Consider the following 12425-nt stretch of genomic DNA (forward strand, 5'->3'; position numbering starts at 1 on the left):
GGTTTGGAGACGATCCTGGCGTTAGACCACATCCCTTTGGAAGAACCCGTTTGAAATGAGATTGGAATACACCATGGTGACTTTTGCAACGTTCCTTGAAAACAATGCCTGGAGTTGACAATGGCATGCTTTTTTTTTCTACAGAGATTTATTTACACGTGCAAGTGGGAGTCTCAATTCTCCCTTGACATAAAGTAACCAAGTCAAGATTTTCAAAATACAACATTAAGGACAAAATGAATCATACAAAACCTGAAGCAAAATACCCACTGTAATGCTTTGTAGCTCTTGTTTTAGTGTGTCTATCCAAAAGCAAGTTCAACATACACCATACAGCCAGAATATGAACTAAGAGAGAACACAAATTGAAATATAAATGTGATTTCAGGTCTGGAGTTAAATGTGTTAAGTAATGCAAAGCCAAATATTTAAGAATGAAAAACACTTCTCCAGGCTTTGGCAAACAAACAAACAAAAAAGGCTAAAGAAAACAACAATGTCACCGGTCACCTCCTCCTAACAAAACACGCAAGCTTTTCAACACGTCAATCTCATGCCGTGACTGAAAATGGACCTTTATGCACACGACCGCTTGTATTTGGACCTAATTCATTGGAAGAATTGAGATCTAGGGGGTCCACAACCCAAAGAGAAAAAAAATCAAGTACAATTTTGTACTTTGAAGGGAAACTGATACGAGGTGGGGGGGGTGTCTGCCAAAGGGACGACGGAAGCTAGGGGGCGGGAGGGAGGACTTGCGCGGAAACGTTACGCGTCTGCTCAGAAGCTCGAAGGCGTCAAGACGTTCATGTCCCGGGGTTTGAGTTTGTGTGGCCGCGGGGACACTCGCTTGGGGTCCATGGCGGAAATTTCCATTTTGGGGGGCATCAAGCTGGCGCCGTCGCCCACCGACAGGCTGTCCTGGCCGCCCGTGCCCGCAACGGTCGAGGACTTCTGCAGGCCAAAGTAGGACTGAAGGGAAAAGCCTGGAAGGAGGGCAGAGGGGGAGGAAAGGGGGCTTCGGTGATTAGGCTGGGGGGGTTCATTATGGGGTTAGGGAATTCATTTCATTCCTAAGTAGAGGTACGACTCTAGTACGTATTTTGAGATCAACCCTGGATCAATTCCCCTGACGACATTGGAAAATGATGTCACCAGTGATGATTGATTGGGGCATTTTCACACACGAATGAATGTTGTTTGGATTGGACATTCCCAAAGGCAAAATAGCAACCACGCGTGGGAAGTTCAATCACCAACGTCCGTTGCACACCAACATTTCTACGTATTAAACGGAGCCAGCTGGACTCACGCGTGGCTCACCTGTGTTGGGTTCGGAGCCTGGGTGAGTGGGGGACTTCTGTACCACAGAGCGAGTTCCAAAGAAGCTCCACCTGTCCTCTCCTCCCTGATTTCCACCCATGTCTGCGGCGTGGCTCGCACCGATGGACTCCCCCGCCGCGAGAAAGGGAAGAGGATTCCGCTGGAACCAGCTCCTGAAATCCGGCCCGGGGGGGTGTTACGTCGAGGCCAAGTCAGAAAGCGGGACACACTTTTAGACGCAAAGCACGGCCACTGCAATGTGGCGCCTACCTGCGAACGACAGCGGGTGAAGCCAGGGGACTGACACAGGGGGTGACGGACGGCGTCACGCAGGGGGTGACCGAGGGGGTGACGCAGGGGGTGACGCTCGGGGTGGATTGTGCTGATGATGTAGGCCTGTCCTCCGTGAAGTCCCCGATGGTCATTCTCAGCTTCTGCCAGGCAAATATCAAAGATTAAAAAGACAAGAAAACAAAAAAAAAGGTTTCCTCCATGGATGTTTTAGCAGGATACAAGATGTGGCATCCAAGAACAACAATTGGAGTTTTGCTGGCATCTTGTTGATTAATCATTGATCCACGACTGAGCCAATAGTCCTGCATGCACGTTTTCTGCGCAAGCTGTTGATAACGTCAGAAGGCATGACATTTCCTCGGGACCAATCACCTGTCCCGGAAAATGGGCGTATTGTTTTGATCATGTTCTCTATGAAAATGAACAGTCAGTAATGTATCAGATTATTATGTCATGAAATTGGATTGTTGGCCGAGCCATACCAGTATTACTCAACTAAACTGAACGTTTATCAAACTTTGACATTTTGAAGTCATGTGATCACGCGATGTCAAATGCTTTAGGCTGGTTGCTTTTTGAGTACAATCCGATAAAATCAACACTTCTTTAGGTGCCACGAGTACAATTCTAACCCTCATATTGAAGTGGGACGAATCCGTTGAATACACTAAAAGTAAGGAATATTAATCTTCCACATAAAAGCTATGGGAATATGTGGACACGAAAGGACGTATTCGTCAATCAAACTGGCCATTAGTGTCGCATAACAGTTAGCTAGCTAGCTGGCTACAACGCAAGCTAACCATGCTACATGTCAACTATACACGAATATTCCCCCAAAAGGCTTGACTCACTTGACAATATCCACGAGGATGGCTCCCAACTGAGCCCGAAATGTGCACATTTTGCCAAATGTGCCATTTATGGGCGATGTAGCCTCCATTCTGACCGTCAGTAGCACACACGCACGCACATTAAAAAAAAACAACAACTGCGCGGCCTGCTTCATTCGTCTCAATGTATCCCATCGTTGGATTCTCAAAAGAATTGAAATGGACCTACCTTTTTATAAGGATGTGTTTTTGACGTTCCCTGACGTTTGCCTTCTTTATTACTCCCATGATTCGAAAGGGTATCGACACAAATGCGAGCGGTGGTACTGTGACAGTTAGCGTCGCCCAGTGAGCTCATAAAAGGGTTGAAGCGATCATATCACACGTTGCCTAGCAACCAGCCAGTTGCATAATGTGTTTACCACGAAAGGTTAGGGTTTTTTTTTTTTTTGGTCTTATTTTTGTTCTTCTTCTATATAACTCCCACAGTTAGATAGGATGGCACGTAATGACATTTCCAGTTGAACTATGTCATTTTTGTATTTTTGGGGGGTATTTTTATAAGTGGGAGCGGCCCGGTGTGGCGCGTGGTTAGCGCGTCGGCCTCACAGCTCCGGGGTGCTGGGTGTCAAATTCGGGTCGTGTCCATCTGTGTGGATTTTGCATGTTCGCCCCGGGCCTGCGTGGGTTTCCTCCGGGTACTCTGGTTTCCACCCACATTCCAACAACATGCATGGTAGGCTGATTAGACACTATAAAAATGACCCCTAGGTATGAGTGGGAGAGTGAATGGTTGTTTGTCTCCTTGTGCCCCAAGATTGACTGGTCAGCTGGGATAGGCTCCAGCACCCTCCCCAAACCCCAGTTGGCCTTTATCAAATTTGCATACAGCAACAAAAGCGACATCCCAAAGAGGGCGGATACGTTTGGACGTGCCAAGGATACATTTGCATGTAGGAAAAAGATTTCCTGGCTCACCTATCCATAAGTCCCCAATCCCATACTCACGGGGTGTGTTCCATCCGCCAGCCGGTGGAAGCAAGTGTCCTCGGCAGAGAGGCCCTTGTGGGGTTTATAACCGGTATCAATCAGGCCCGCCTGGTGCTCAAAGGTTTGGAGATTCTCCTGGCTCTGTTCTGCGATAACATTCCAATTGCAAACAAAGGCCCGCTACAACTGCACATCGTGTACATGTCGCTGGGGTCACGGGGTCAACACGGACAACGTTATCCACGGAAGGCGAGGGCGGGGAGACCGAGCGACGGTCTCATCTCAGAACTTACTTATGGCGAGCGAGCTCAAGAAGGAGCTGGCTTTGGATTTGAGGACGGGAACGGGAGAGCCGCCGGGCTCCAATCTTTCCGCGCCGGTCACCTGCCCGCTTCTCACATTCGCCTGCTGGCGGGTGGTGACACAAGCAAAGGAAATGAAATGCGGCGGCATACGCCAAAGCCTCCGGGTGACCTTTCATTTGTCTCAAAACAAGCAAGGTGCTGCCTTCACCATGTGACTGCCAATCATCTGTTCTGCTTTCAGTGAAAAAAACCCAACTTTGTGTTGTGTTTCCATCAAGTCAAGCAGCTGCCTAAACGTAGCTCGTTAGTACTTTTGTACGGGGCAAAGCCAGTGACCACGTGCACAACAACAACAAAAGTGAAAGGTGAAAGCTACCTGTGGCATCTTCCTGAAGGGGTGTACAAAGTGAAAGCTACCTGTGGCATCTTCCTGAAGGGGTGTCTGGGGATGACGGGGTCCGTCCAGAAAGCGTGGGGGGAGGCAAAGTCCTCCGGCGGGGAATGCATGGCCATCTCCATTTGCTCGTCGTAGCACATGTTGTGGCGGGTCAGTCCCACGGGAGACGACAGCGCCCCGAAGAGCCCGGCCGACGATCCCGATTCTACGGCTAGTGGTGAAAACACGCCAATCCGCCAATTTAGTGTCTATTCCAGCAGCATTTGGGGAGGGTCATTGGGGTCACCGTACAAAGTGTCCAAGTCATTCCCTTTGACACATGTCTACCAGTTGGACTACCTGGCACGTCGCCCGGTGTGGAGGCCATTTTGACACGGGGTCACACCAGGTCAGCAGCGCCGGCTCCACCCGATCCGCCTTCCTTTGGCTCCGGCTGGCGTCTCCTCGGGCCGAGCGGACCGAGGAAGCCCGACTCGACGTTCGCTCTGCGCCCGTGCGGGCAAATTTAGGCGCAGTCCACAAGAGATTTCTTTGGCTATCTAGGTCGTGGGGAATAACATACCCAACACACTCGCTTGACTTTACCTCGCAGTGGTGTCCAGTTTCTGTCCACCTTCAAATATAGAGCAAAGGAGAGAGGGAGGGAGGGAAGGAGGGAGGGATTGAAAGGAGTAGGTGGGTTGGCAAGGACTGAGTAGAGAGAGAGAGGACTTACCGTATTTTCTGGACTATAAGGCACATTCTTTTGTGTTTTTTTCTTTCTTTTCAGACCCCCAATTGCAAATGATGTTGTTTTTTCCCCTTTGAAACTATAGTCATTTGAAATCTCTATTTAGCTTGTTGTTACGTTAACATTTGTTTGTACTTGCTTTCGGATAAGACCAAAAAATTGCCCTCCCCAAAAAATGTCATTTGTATATATATATATATATATCTCTTTATTTCCACTTGACTGTGTATTCTTTTGCTGGTGCGAAAAATAGGGTCAAGCCAAACCCCCCTTTTTTGTTAACGTCTTTAATATTCCACGACGTGGATCCGACATACCGAAAGGCCACAGGAACGCTTGTGGGAACTTATCGAATGATTTAAAAAAAAAAGGCCTCTTTTTTGTGGGCTGAATTGCGAAATCCAAGATATTGTATTTCATAACGCTCTGTAACAAATGGATATCCAATCAAAGTGCCCGTCATTAGACACCATGAGATAGAAATCAAATAGCGGTCAAATGAATAAGTCCCTGGCTTGTCATTTGGTGTGGACCGAAGACGGGCCTCCGACATGTCACCCGAGGGCGACAAATACATTTGAAGCAGTCATATAAAGGTGCCAATGACAAATATGTATATACGTATATGTGGATTGGGGAGAGGCAGTATACGACGTAGGAGGAATAAAATGGCAATCACTAACCTGCCGCTGGTCTGGATCCTCTGGAAATGGAAATGTGCCTTCTTTTCTGTCCCATTTGAGCGGGCGAGAGGACAAAGAGTGCGGCGTGTTTGCTCGTCCGTGACTTTTGATCCCGCTTGACGAGGTCACCGAGTGTCGGCCGAGGCAACAAACACTTGATATGGGGGGCGCCAAAGCTCAGCTGGAGTTTGGCACCAGCGGCCCGACGGAGCACTTTAGTTGACTTACTGGCCGCCGTTGACGGCGCTACACGCCCAATCCAATTTTCAACATGAAGAAGCAAATTGGACATAGCTATATATATAGATAGATATATGTACCGGTCATTGGCAGGCACTCTATCAGGGAGAACTTTTTTTTTTTTTTTCTCTCCGTCTTCTGTGCGGCTTTTCGCCAGGAGTGTCGCGGGGTGCTGGAGCTTGTGATTGAATGATTTTAAACAGAAAATTGGCTCCATTGGCTCTTTTATTTGATGAATATTATTGATTTGACAAAGTGACACGGTGGATACACGGCTGATTGGCATTCCGAGGTCACAATTCTGCCGTGGGTTTTCCACGGGTGCCGTGCTTTTTTGCCAGACTGAATGAGCACGCCACATTGTCTGTCCATTCGTTGAAGGTGTAGCCAACATCGTCAAGCAAAATAAAATAAAAACAGTGTATTACAATACTTCAACTGCACGTTACATTACAAAAAACAAAAACAGTATTAAAGCCATTCACATTGTTTTGGTCCATGTGATCTCTCTTGAATTTGGGGGATTTTGACTGGAGCTTTTTAGATTTTTCTGCTGCTGGTAGGGAGTGTGACCGGGGGGGCATCAGAGGTTAAGGTGGTCTTACGCCTCCTAAAAGACGTGGCACAAAGGAGACAACAAAAAAAATACATGTGAAGATTTGAAAATATCTGGGCAATTTGGGGCTTTTTTTCCATATCTCTATTTTGGGTGTGCTGCTGTTCGTTTGCTTGATGACGAGAAGCACTTACTGGAGATTTGTGATGATGCGTGTCACTTCTTTGGGCTTCAAGCAGAAATAGGAGCCATTTTTTGTGTTGACACTGAAAATAGAAGCAGGAAAGAACCTTTTGTACAAGTCACAAATGCTATGAGAATGGCGGCACACTTTTTTTTTTTTGATGCATCTTCAACGGTCACCAAATCATTCGAATAATAATAATAATAATAATAATAATAATAATAATAATAATAATAATAATAATAATAATAATAATAACTTACATGATCTCCACTTTCTTGCAGAAAATGGTTGCCGGGTAGATTGTCAGGTCTTTGATGTCAAATTTGGACCTGGGGACAGTGGCATCACCTTGACACAGGCAATTCTGGGATTTACTCACTAGAAAGGAGAGCAAAAGCAAGGCTTACTAAAATACATTTTCAAGGTGATAGAATCAAATCCGGCGTGGGAACTTACGTTGAGCCGCACACACGCTGACGACGGCCACTGCCAGGAGAAAAACCACTTTGAGGGTGCTATCCATGGCTGACACTTGGAAGGAGGATGGACAAAAGGTCTTTGTGTCAAATTGACACTGCCAGCCTGCTTTTATAGGCTTGCAAAAGCCACAAAGTCTTCCTCCACGCAATCTTGGAAAGTGAAACTTTGAAAGCAAAACGAAATAAAAGACAAATTCCACCCACTCACTCACCCACCCACTCACTCACTCACTCACTCACCCAGTCACTCAACCACTTCCCCCTGATGGTGTTTGTATTTCCGTGCGCCTTTTTGCAGCCCTGATTGATGTTCTCATTCAATTTCATCCGTAAAGTTTATGATCAAAATAATCTTTTGTCTTTTTTTTCCTCTTGGTCATTTATATTAGCTAAACTATACGTTTATATATCTATTTTTTTTTTTTTTTACCATACTCCTCAGAAAAATAGGACATTTGAAACCGTGACTGGAATACATGTGCCGTATTCTCCGGACTATAAATTCACACTTTTGTCATCGGCCCTGCAATTTATACTCGAGTAGAGTTTATAAATATATTATATTTATGGTCATGTTGTGTTTATTAGGCTAGAGTTATCCAAACAATAATTGATGTCACATGAACAGCTGTCTATTTTCCCCGTTGTTCTCTATTTTTAGTCTCGAACATTTGTTCTTTGTCTGGGATAAATGACAAAAATGACCTCCGAAAATGCAACGTATACTCCAGTGTGACTTATATTTAATCATCTTTGGCTGGTGCAACTTATACACGGATGCGACTTATCGTCCAAAAATCACAGTCTTAAATATGGTAAACTCAAAGAAACCATTTGATCTCGGCAAGCCTTTCAAATGGGCTTTTTTTTTTTTCTGATTGTCGAAGATTTACTATAAAAGCAGATCAAAAGACTGGCGAGACGTCAGCAGTTTTGCTTTTGAGTCTCGTTTCTGGGGAAGGGGAAATCCCTGTGAGTTTTTGTTTTGTTTTGGAGGTGGTGGTGGAGGGGGGGGCGTTATAGTTTCTCTCCCCATGTGAACCGGGAAGCGACATAGTATAAGGAAGTGATGAATGGAATAGCGTGAAATGACATGACCACTGTCTCTTGTCACGTTGACAAATGGCAAATTGCTCGAGGCATAGTTTTTATTGTTAGCATAATTAGCACATTAACAGCCAAATGTATTTCATGGCTTCTAATTGGCCACCTATTAATAAAGTAACACATAGCAAGTGGTCCGGCCAGTGCTCGTAGATATCTGTTCTACACAAAAGAGACGCGGCGGCAAGAACAAAAAAAAAAGCCGACGTGCGCTAAGACGATAAAGCACCACCTCTCATGTCTTGGCCACCTTGGATTTCTCGCGCCTCCTCCAAATTTGTCTCGTATGTATCTAGAGATGATTATTTGCTTCAAATTTGACTGCTATCTCCAAATGCTCGTTGGTATGTGGAGGTAGCACCGCGTGAGCAAAAGCCTCTTGTGAAGGTTTGTTGTCTTTAGGAGGAATGGAGAGCTCATATATATTTCAGATGAAAGTTTCCGGGTGTATTTTGGACTCATGTGACTGACGGCCACTTAATTGGGCTAAATATTTCACGATTGATCTGAAAATCGCCTCCTTTCCGTGGCTTTTTGAGTAGGCGCTGGTAAGTGACGTCTGCATTGTGGCACAGGAACCAAATGTGGCACTTTTTTCACAATCGGAATGACTAGAAAAAATGGTGTCCGGGGGTGAGGGGGAATGTCCAAAATGAATGTGACATTTCCACTTGTAGAGGGAAGGCTGGGGGTGGCTATTACAGGAAGTTGTTTGAGGCACACAAAAGCAAAAAGTGTGACAGTAGCCAGGCCCCAAAGCGCAGGAAGTCACTACGTCAGCACCATCTTCCACCGCCGAGAAGGCCTTGTGCAGTTGCACTTCTCATTTGACTAGAAAAGTCTTAATAATAATAATAATACTAATGGGACATAGGCTTTGTCGTCATCATCATTGACTGGACAAAATGGTCGTCATACCCCGATAACTGCGGATGAGGAAATTGGTAGCGCTTCTCCACAAGGTGCGCTTTCTTGGCAAAAGCCCCCAAAAAGTGACCATTTCAGACTGGTTGGCATTCTGCCGTCGCGATGGATACACGGCACCCCCCCCCCCAATGGCAACAAAGAGAAGAAGAAAAAAAAGAGATGACTTACCTCTCTCTCACTGTCACCTCACTTACCTTCCTTCCTTCCTTCCTTCAGTCAGCCAGAAGGAGGCAGATCAGCGGCCAACGTCCTTCATGTTAGCTCATCCCGCTGTAAGTTGTGACCCTGAGCCTTACAGCATCCCAAAGAATTTTGCCAGAGTTTCCACTTTAGCCTTCTCTGAAATCCACAAGAAACGATTGAAGTCAAGGAAAGACTTTTCTGGAATATTAGCGGTGCATTCCAAATGAGTGTGATTTTGAAACTCTACAGTCTACACTGTCTCCAATGCTTTGCGATGGTTTCCCAAGGGGTCACCATCAACCAGCTCAAGGTCTGCCCGAATCACATGAAAGCCTGGCCTCTAGTGGTCGATAGCACTATAACATTTTCTCTTCATCTGCTCGTCTGAAAACAGTGCTAAGCATATCCCATATTTTCCAATCTATAAAGAGAGGGATGCGCCCCCCCCCCCTGTAGCTCCCTTCTCCCGGGCGTGGCCAGTGTGACCCACCCAAGTGTTGGTTATTGTCATCAAACTCTGACCCTGTTCGTGTATTTCAAGTGTTTGGTGTCTTGGTTATGTTTGCCTTTCGTCGGTGTGCGTCTCCCCCGCGTTCATTTCAATGAACTTGCTGTATTCTTGCTCGTACTTTGTGAGATGTTTTTTTTTTTTGGTCATTTTGAAAAAAGGCCACGAATGTAGTAGTACTACCTGGAATTTGGGCAGCAGCGGCAGCAGCTCTTCTTCCCCGTGGTCGCCTGCTTCCGCTTCCTGGCTTGCGTCCACTCCGCCTCTGCAGCCGAGGCCAATCGGAAGCAGGAAGAGCCCAGACTCGTTACCATAGCAACGGGGGTTGACGGCGTGGCTGCAGCCTGCCTGACACGGCTTTTCCAAAAATGAAATTTGCCAAATTTCATGTGCTGTGGGAATATTTTTGTCACCCGGAGCAATCAAAGAGCTTTTTTTTTTCTTCTTCTGTGCAATAAAACAATCAAGAATCCTGAAAAAGGACCAAGCGTTCCCTTATCAAACATCATTTCTTTAATACTTCAACAAAACCTTTACACATTTCAAATGATAGTGTATGATAGGGGTGGCAAAGATAACAATTATCTGACGATATTGCTAAAGGAAATGAGTCAACAAAATGGGAATTAGGGGAAAAAACCAATCCCATTCCTCCTATTTGAAAGCATCAATGGAATTAAATGCATTTATCATATATACATGTATATATAAACATACACACACACATACTATATACACACACATATATAAATCGTTCCACATATGTAGAGAGATATTTTGGCATGTCCATGAAATAGCCTCAGACGGCGGTTAGGTAAGCAGAGCCTCGGTCCCTCCGTCCGTCCGTCTGTCCGTCCGTCCATCCTTCCGTCCGCGAGTGGCGCCTTGGGACCGGGCGGGCGCTTCTATATCTCCGTGATGACCGGGAGCACGCAGGCTCTCATCCGTCCTTCCCTCCAAGCCGACCTGCAGTCCCAGATCCACTGCGAGAGCAGCCACGCACTCTTGCCGGGTGTCCCCTCTCCTCCCCCCTTGGCCTCGCCGTCCTCTCCCGCCCTGCCTGTCGGCGCCGAGCCGCCCGGGACCCGGCGAGGCCTCGGGTGACCCAAAATGTCGGCGCGGGGGACGGCGAGGGAGAGCTTCTCCCGCTCGCCCTCCGATGGCCCTTGGTCGCCCTGCCCCGGGTAGGACTGGCGTCCGAAAAGGTACTCCAGCGGGTCGGTGGCGCCCGATTGTCGGCGGCGCTGGACCCCGTCGTCCCGGGCTTTTTGCCCACGGTTGAGACGCGACGGGCGCGCTCTCGTCGGCGGGCCGGCCTGGACGTGGCCCGCGGGGAAGGTGGGGTGGGCCAGGTGGCAGATGGAAAGCAGGTAATCGTCAGAAGAGAGCCGTCGCGCCTTGGCCTCGTGGCCATCTTTGACTTGGTTGCGATCTTTGGCCGCCGCCGCCGCCGCCACCTCCTCGGTGATGGTGGGCAGGAGCGCTCCTCCCTTGGAGAGCGTTGCGGATGGCGGCCGCATGGCTGAGGGAGAGCACAAGGCACCGGCCCGTGTTTATTGCCAAAACAGATACGTGCCGATCGTAAACATCAAGTCAAGCGTTTGTGGTGAGCTGGTCTGATGCATGTTGGGAAAGAATTTCTTTGGTAAGTAGCGGTCCCATCGTATCGCAAAACCGGAATGAAGCAATTCCTTTTTGTCCACCCGAATGCTTTCCCACTCTAGCACCACCGTTAGTCTTCAATCGAGAGATACCATCCCTTTCTTAGCAATTGCGGGCCTGTGACTTTGTTTTTTGACCGGCGCCTATTGTGCCTCCAAACAAATCAAGATCTCTTGAATCTCCGTTGAACATGGAGAAATGAAGAATGAAAGGAGCGTGCTGATAATTGCGCCGCCACCAGCGGCAGCACGCAGCAGAAGGCATGTAAACAAAGGAAAAGAGGAGGAGTCAAGTGTTGAGAATGTCTCCCGCCGTCTCTATTTATGAGCAGCCCAGCCCAGAGTGTAACCCAAATGATATTTTAGTCTCCTCCTCCTCCATCCCCAAAATAGAGCAAGGCAAAGAAAAATGGCAACCTCTGGCAGTTTCCCCCAAGGTGTAGCTAAATTTAGAAGGCACCTCCACGGCGAGCGGTCTTTCTACCTTCCAACTATCATGATGATACATGACATGTAGAAAGGAGGAGAAGAGAAAGAAAAGGATGCGAGCAGGACGTATATTTTCTCACTCACCTGCTTCCAGCCGTTTGTTTCCTAGCTTTCCCGTTGTGCAGCGTGGATGTGAAATGTCAATGTGGCACCTTCTCTCTTTTTTCTCTCTCTCTCTCTCAGCCCTGTGTTTGTTTATCAGGTGAGATGCTGGTTGGCCGGCTCGGTTGGAGCTGGCTCTGCTGTCGCCACCGCCGCCTCTGACCAGAGGCAGAATGCAGATTTATCCTGTCCACGCCCACCTCCCCCCAGTCTTCCCTCCTCCGACACGCTTTCACCGTTCTCTCTCTCCTTCTCTCTCTCTCTCTCTCTCTCTCTCTCTCTCTCTCTCTCTCTCTCTCTCTCTCTCTCTCTCTCTCTCTCTCTCTCTCTCTCTCTCTCTCTCTCTCTGTCTCTCCTCTCCCTTGCTTACTTTTGGTTTGGCCTCCTTCCCTGCCGCTAAAAATAGAGTCGGCATTCATTTGTTCACCTCATCA

General features: G+C 47.5%; 3 protein-coding genes across 6 annotated transcripts; all 3 read right to left on the reverse strand.

Moving 5' to 3' along the window:
* Positions 1-126: 126 nt before the first annotated feature.
* On the reverse strand, positions 127-5650 carry kiaa1191 (KIAA1191 ortholog). Of its 3 annotated transcripts, XM_077732206.1 has the most exons (9): positions 5556-5630; positions 4728-4755; positions 4482-4627; positions 4163-4353; positions 3734-3848; positions 3459-3586; positions 1594-1757; positions 1324-1496; positions 127-986 (listed from the first exon to the last, which is right to left on the reverse strand). In XM_077732206.1, the coding sequence occupies exons 3-9, from the start codon at positions 4507-4509 to the stop codon at positions 781-783; spliced, it is 1005 nt and encodes a 334-aa protein (XP_077588332.1). In that variant the 5' UTR covers positions 4510-4627; positions 4728-4755; positions 5556-5630; the 3' UTR covers positions 127-780. The 3 variants fall into 3 exon arrangements, with proteins under 3 accessions (XP_077588332.1, XP_077588333.1, XP_077588331.1); XM_077732207.1 differs by having other exon boundaries at positions 3734-3845; positions 4482-4755; positions 5556-5650; XM_077732205.1 differs by having other exon boundaries at positions 4482-4755; positions 5556-5650.
* Positions 5651-6002: 352 nt separating this feature from the next.
* LOC144207028 (uncharacterized) lies at positions 6003-10013 on the reverse strand. Of its 2 annotated transcripts, XM_077732211.1 has the most exons (6): positions 9923-10013; positions 9243-9387; positions 6995-7069; positions 6799-6916; positions 6546-6617; positions 6003-6405 (listed from the first exon to the last, which is right to left on the reverse strand). In XM_077732211.1, exons 3-6 carry the CDS (start codon positions 7059-7061, stop codon positions 6336-6338), a joined length of 327 nt encoding a protein of 108 aa, XP_077588337.1. In that variant the 5' UTR covers positions 7062-7069; positions 9243-9387; positions 9923-10013; the 3' UTR covers positions 6003-6335. The 2 variants fall into 2 exon arrangements, with proteins under 2 accessions (XP_077588337.1, XP_077588336.1); XM_077732210.1 differs by having other exon boundaries at positions 6995-9387.
* A 221-nt stretch (positions 10014-10234) lies between these two features.
* On the reverse strand, positions 10235-12281 carry LOC144207026 (uncharacterized). Its single transcript, XM_077732208.1, has 2 exons — positions 11974-12281; positions 10235-11261 (listed from the first exon to the last, which is right to left on the reverse strand). The coding sequence occupies exon 2, from the start codon at positions 11257-11259 to the stop codon at positions 10645-10647; it is 615 nt and encodes a 204-aa protein (XP_077588334.1). The 5' UTR covers positions 11260-11261; positions 11974-12281; the 3' UTR covers positions 10235-10644.
* Between the last annotated feature and the right edge of the window lie 144 nt (positions 12282-12425).

The sequence above is a fragment of the Stigmatopora nigra genome, chromosome 14 (assembly GCF_051989575.1).
Source record: "Stigmatopora nigra isolate UIUO_SnigA chromosome 14, RoL_Snig_1.1, whole genome shotgun sequence".
NCBI classification, from domain to species: Eukaryota; Metazoa; Chordata; class Actinopteri; order Syngnathiformes; family Syngnathidae; genus Stigmatopora; species Stigmatopora nigra.

Coding starts and splice junctions, on each gene's coding strand:
- kiaa1191 (XM_077732205.1), bottom strand. CDS start 4,509: ATGGCCTCCACACCGGGCGACGTGCCAG. Junction 4,354..4,481: donor CACACCGGGCGACGTGCCAG/GTAGTCCAACTG, acceptor TTTCACCACTAG/CCGTAGAATCGGGATCGTCG. Junction 3,587..3,733: donor CTTGAGCTCGCTCGCCATAA/GTAAGTTCTGAG, acceptor ATGTTATCGCAG/AACAGAGCCAGGAGAATCTC.
- LOC144207028 (XM_077732211.1), bottom strand. CDS start 7,061: ATGGATAGCACCCTCAAAGTGGTTTTTCTCCTGGCAGTGGCCGTCGTC. Junction 6,618..6,798: donor TGCAAGAAAGTGGAGATCAT/GTAAGTTATTAT, acceptor TTCTATTTTCAG/TGTCAACACAAAAAATGGCT. Junction 6,406..6,545: donor CGCATCATCACAAATCTCCA/GTAAGTGCTTCT, acceptor CACGTCTTTTAG/GAGGCGTAAGACCACCTTAA.
- LOC144207026 (XM_077732208.1), bottom strand. CDS start 11,259: ATGCGGCCGCCATCCGCAACGCTCTCCAAGGGAGGAGCGCTCCTGCCC.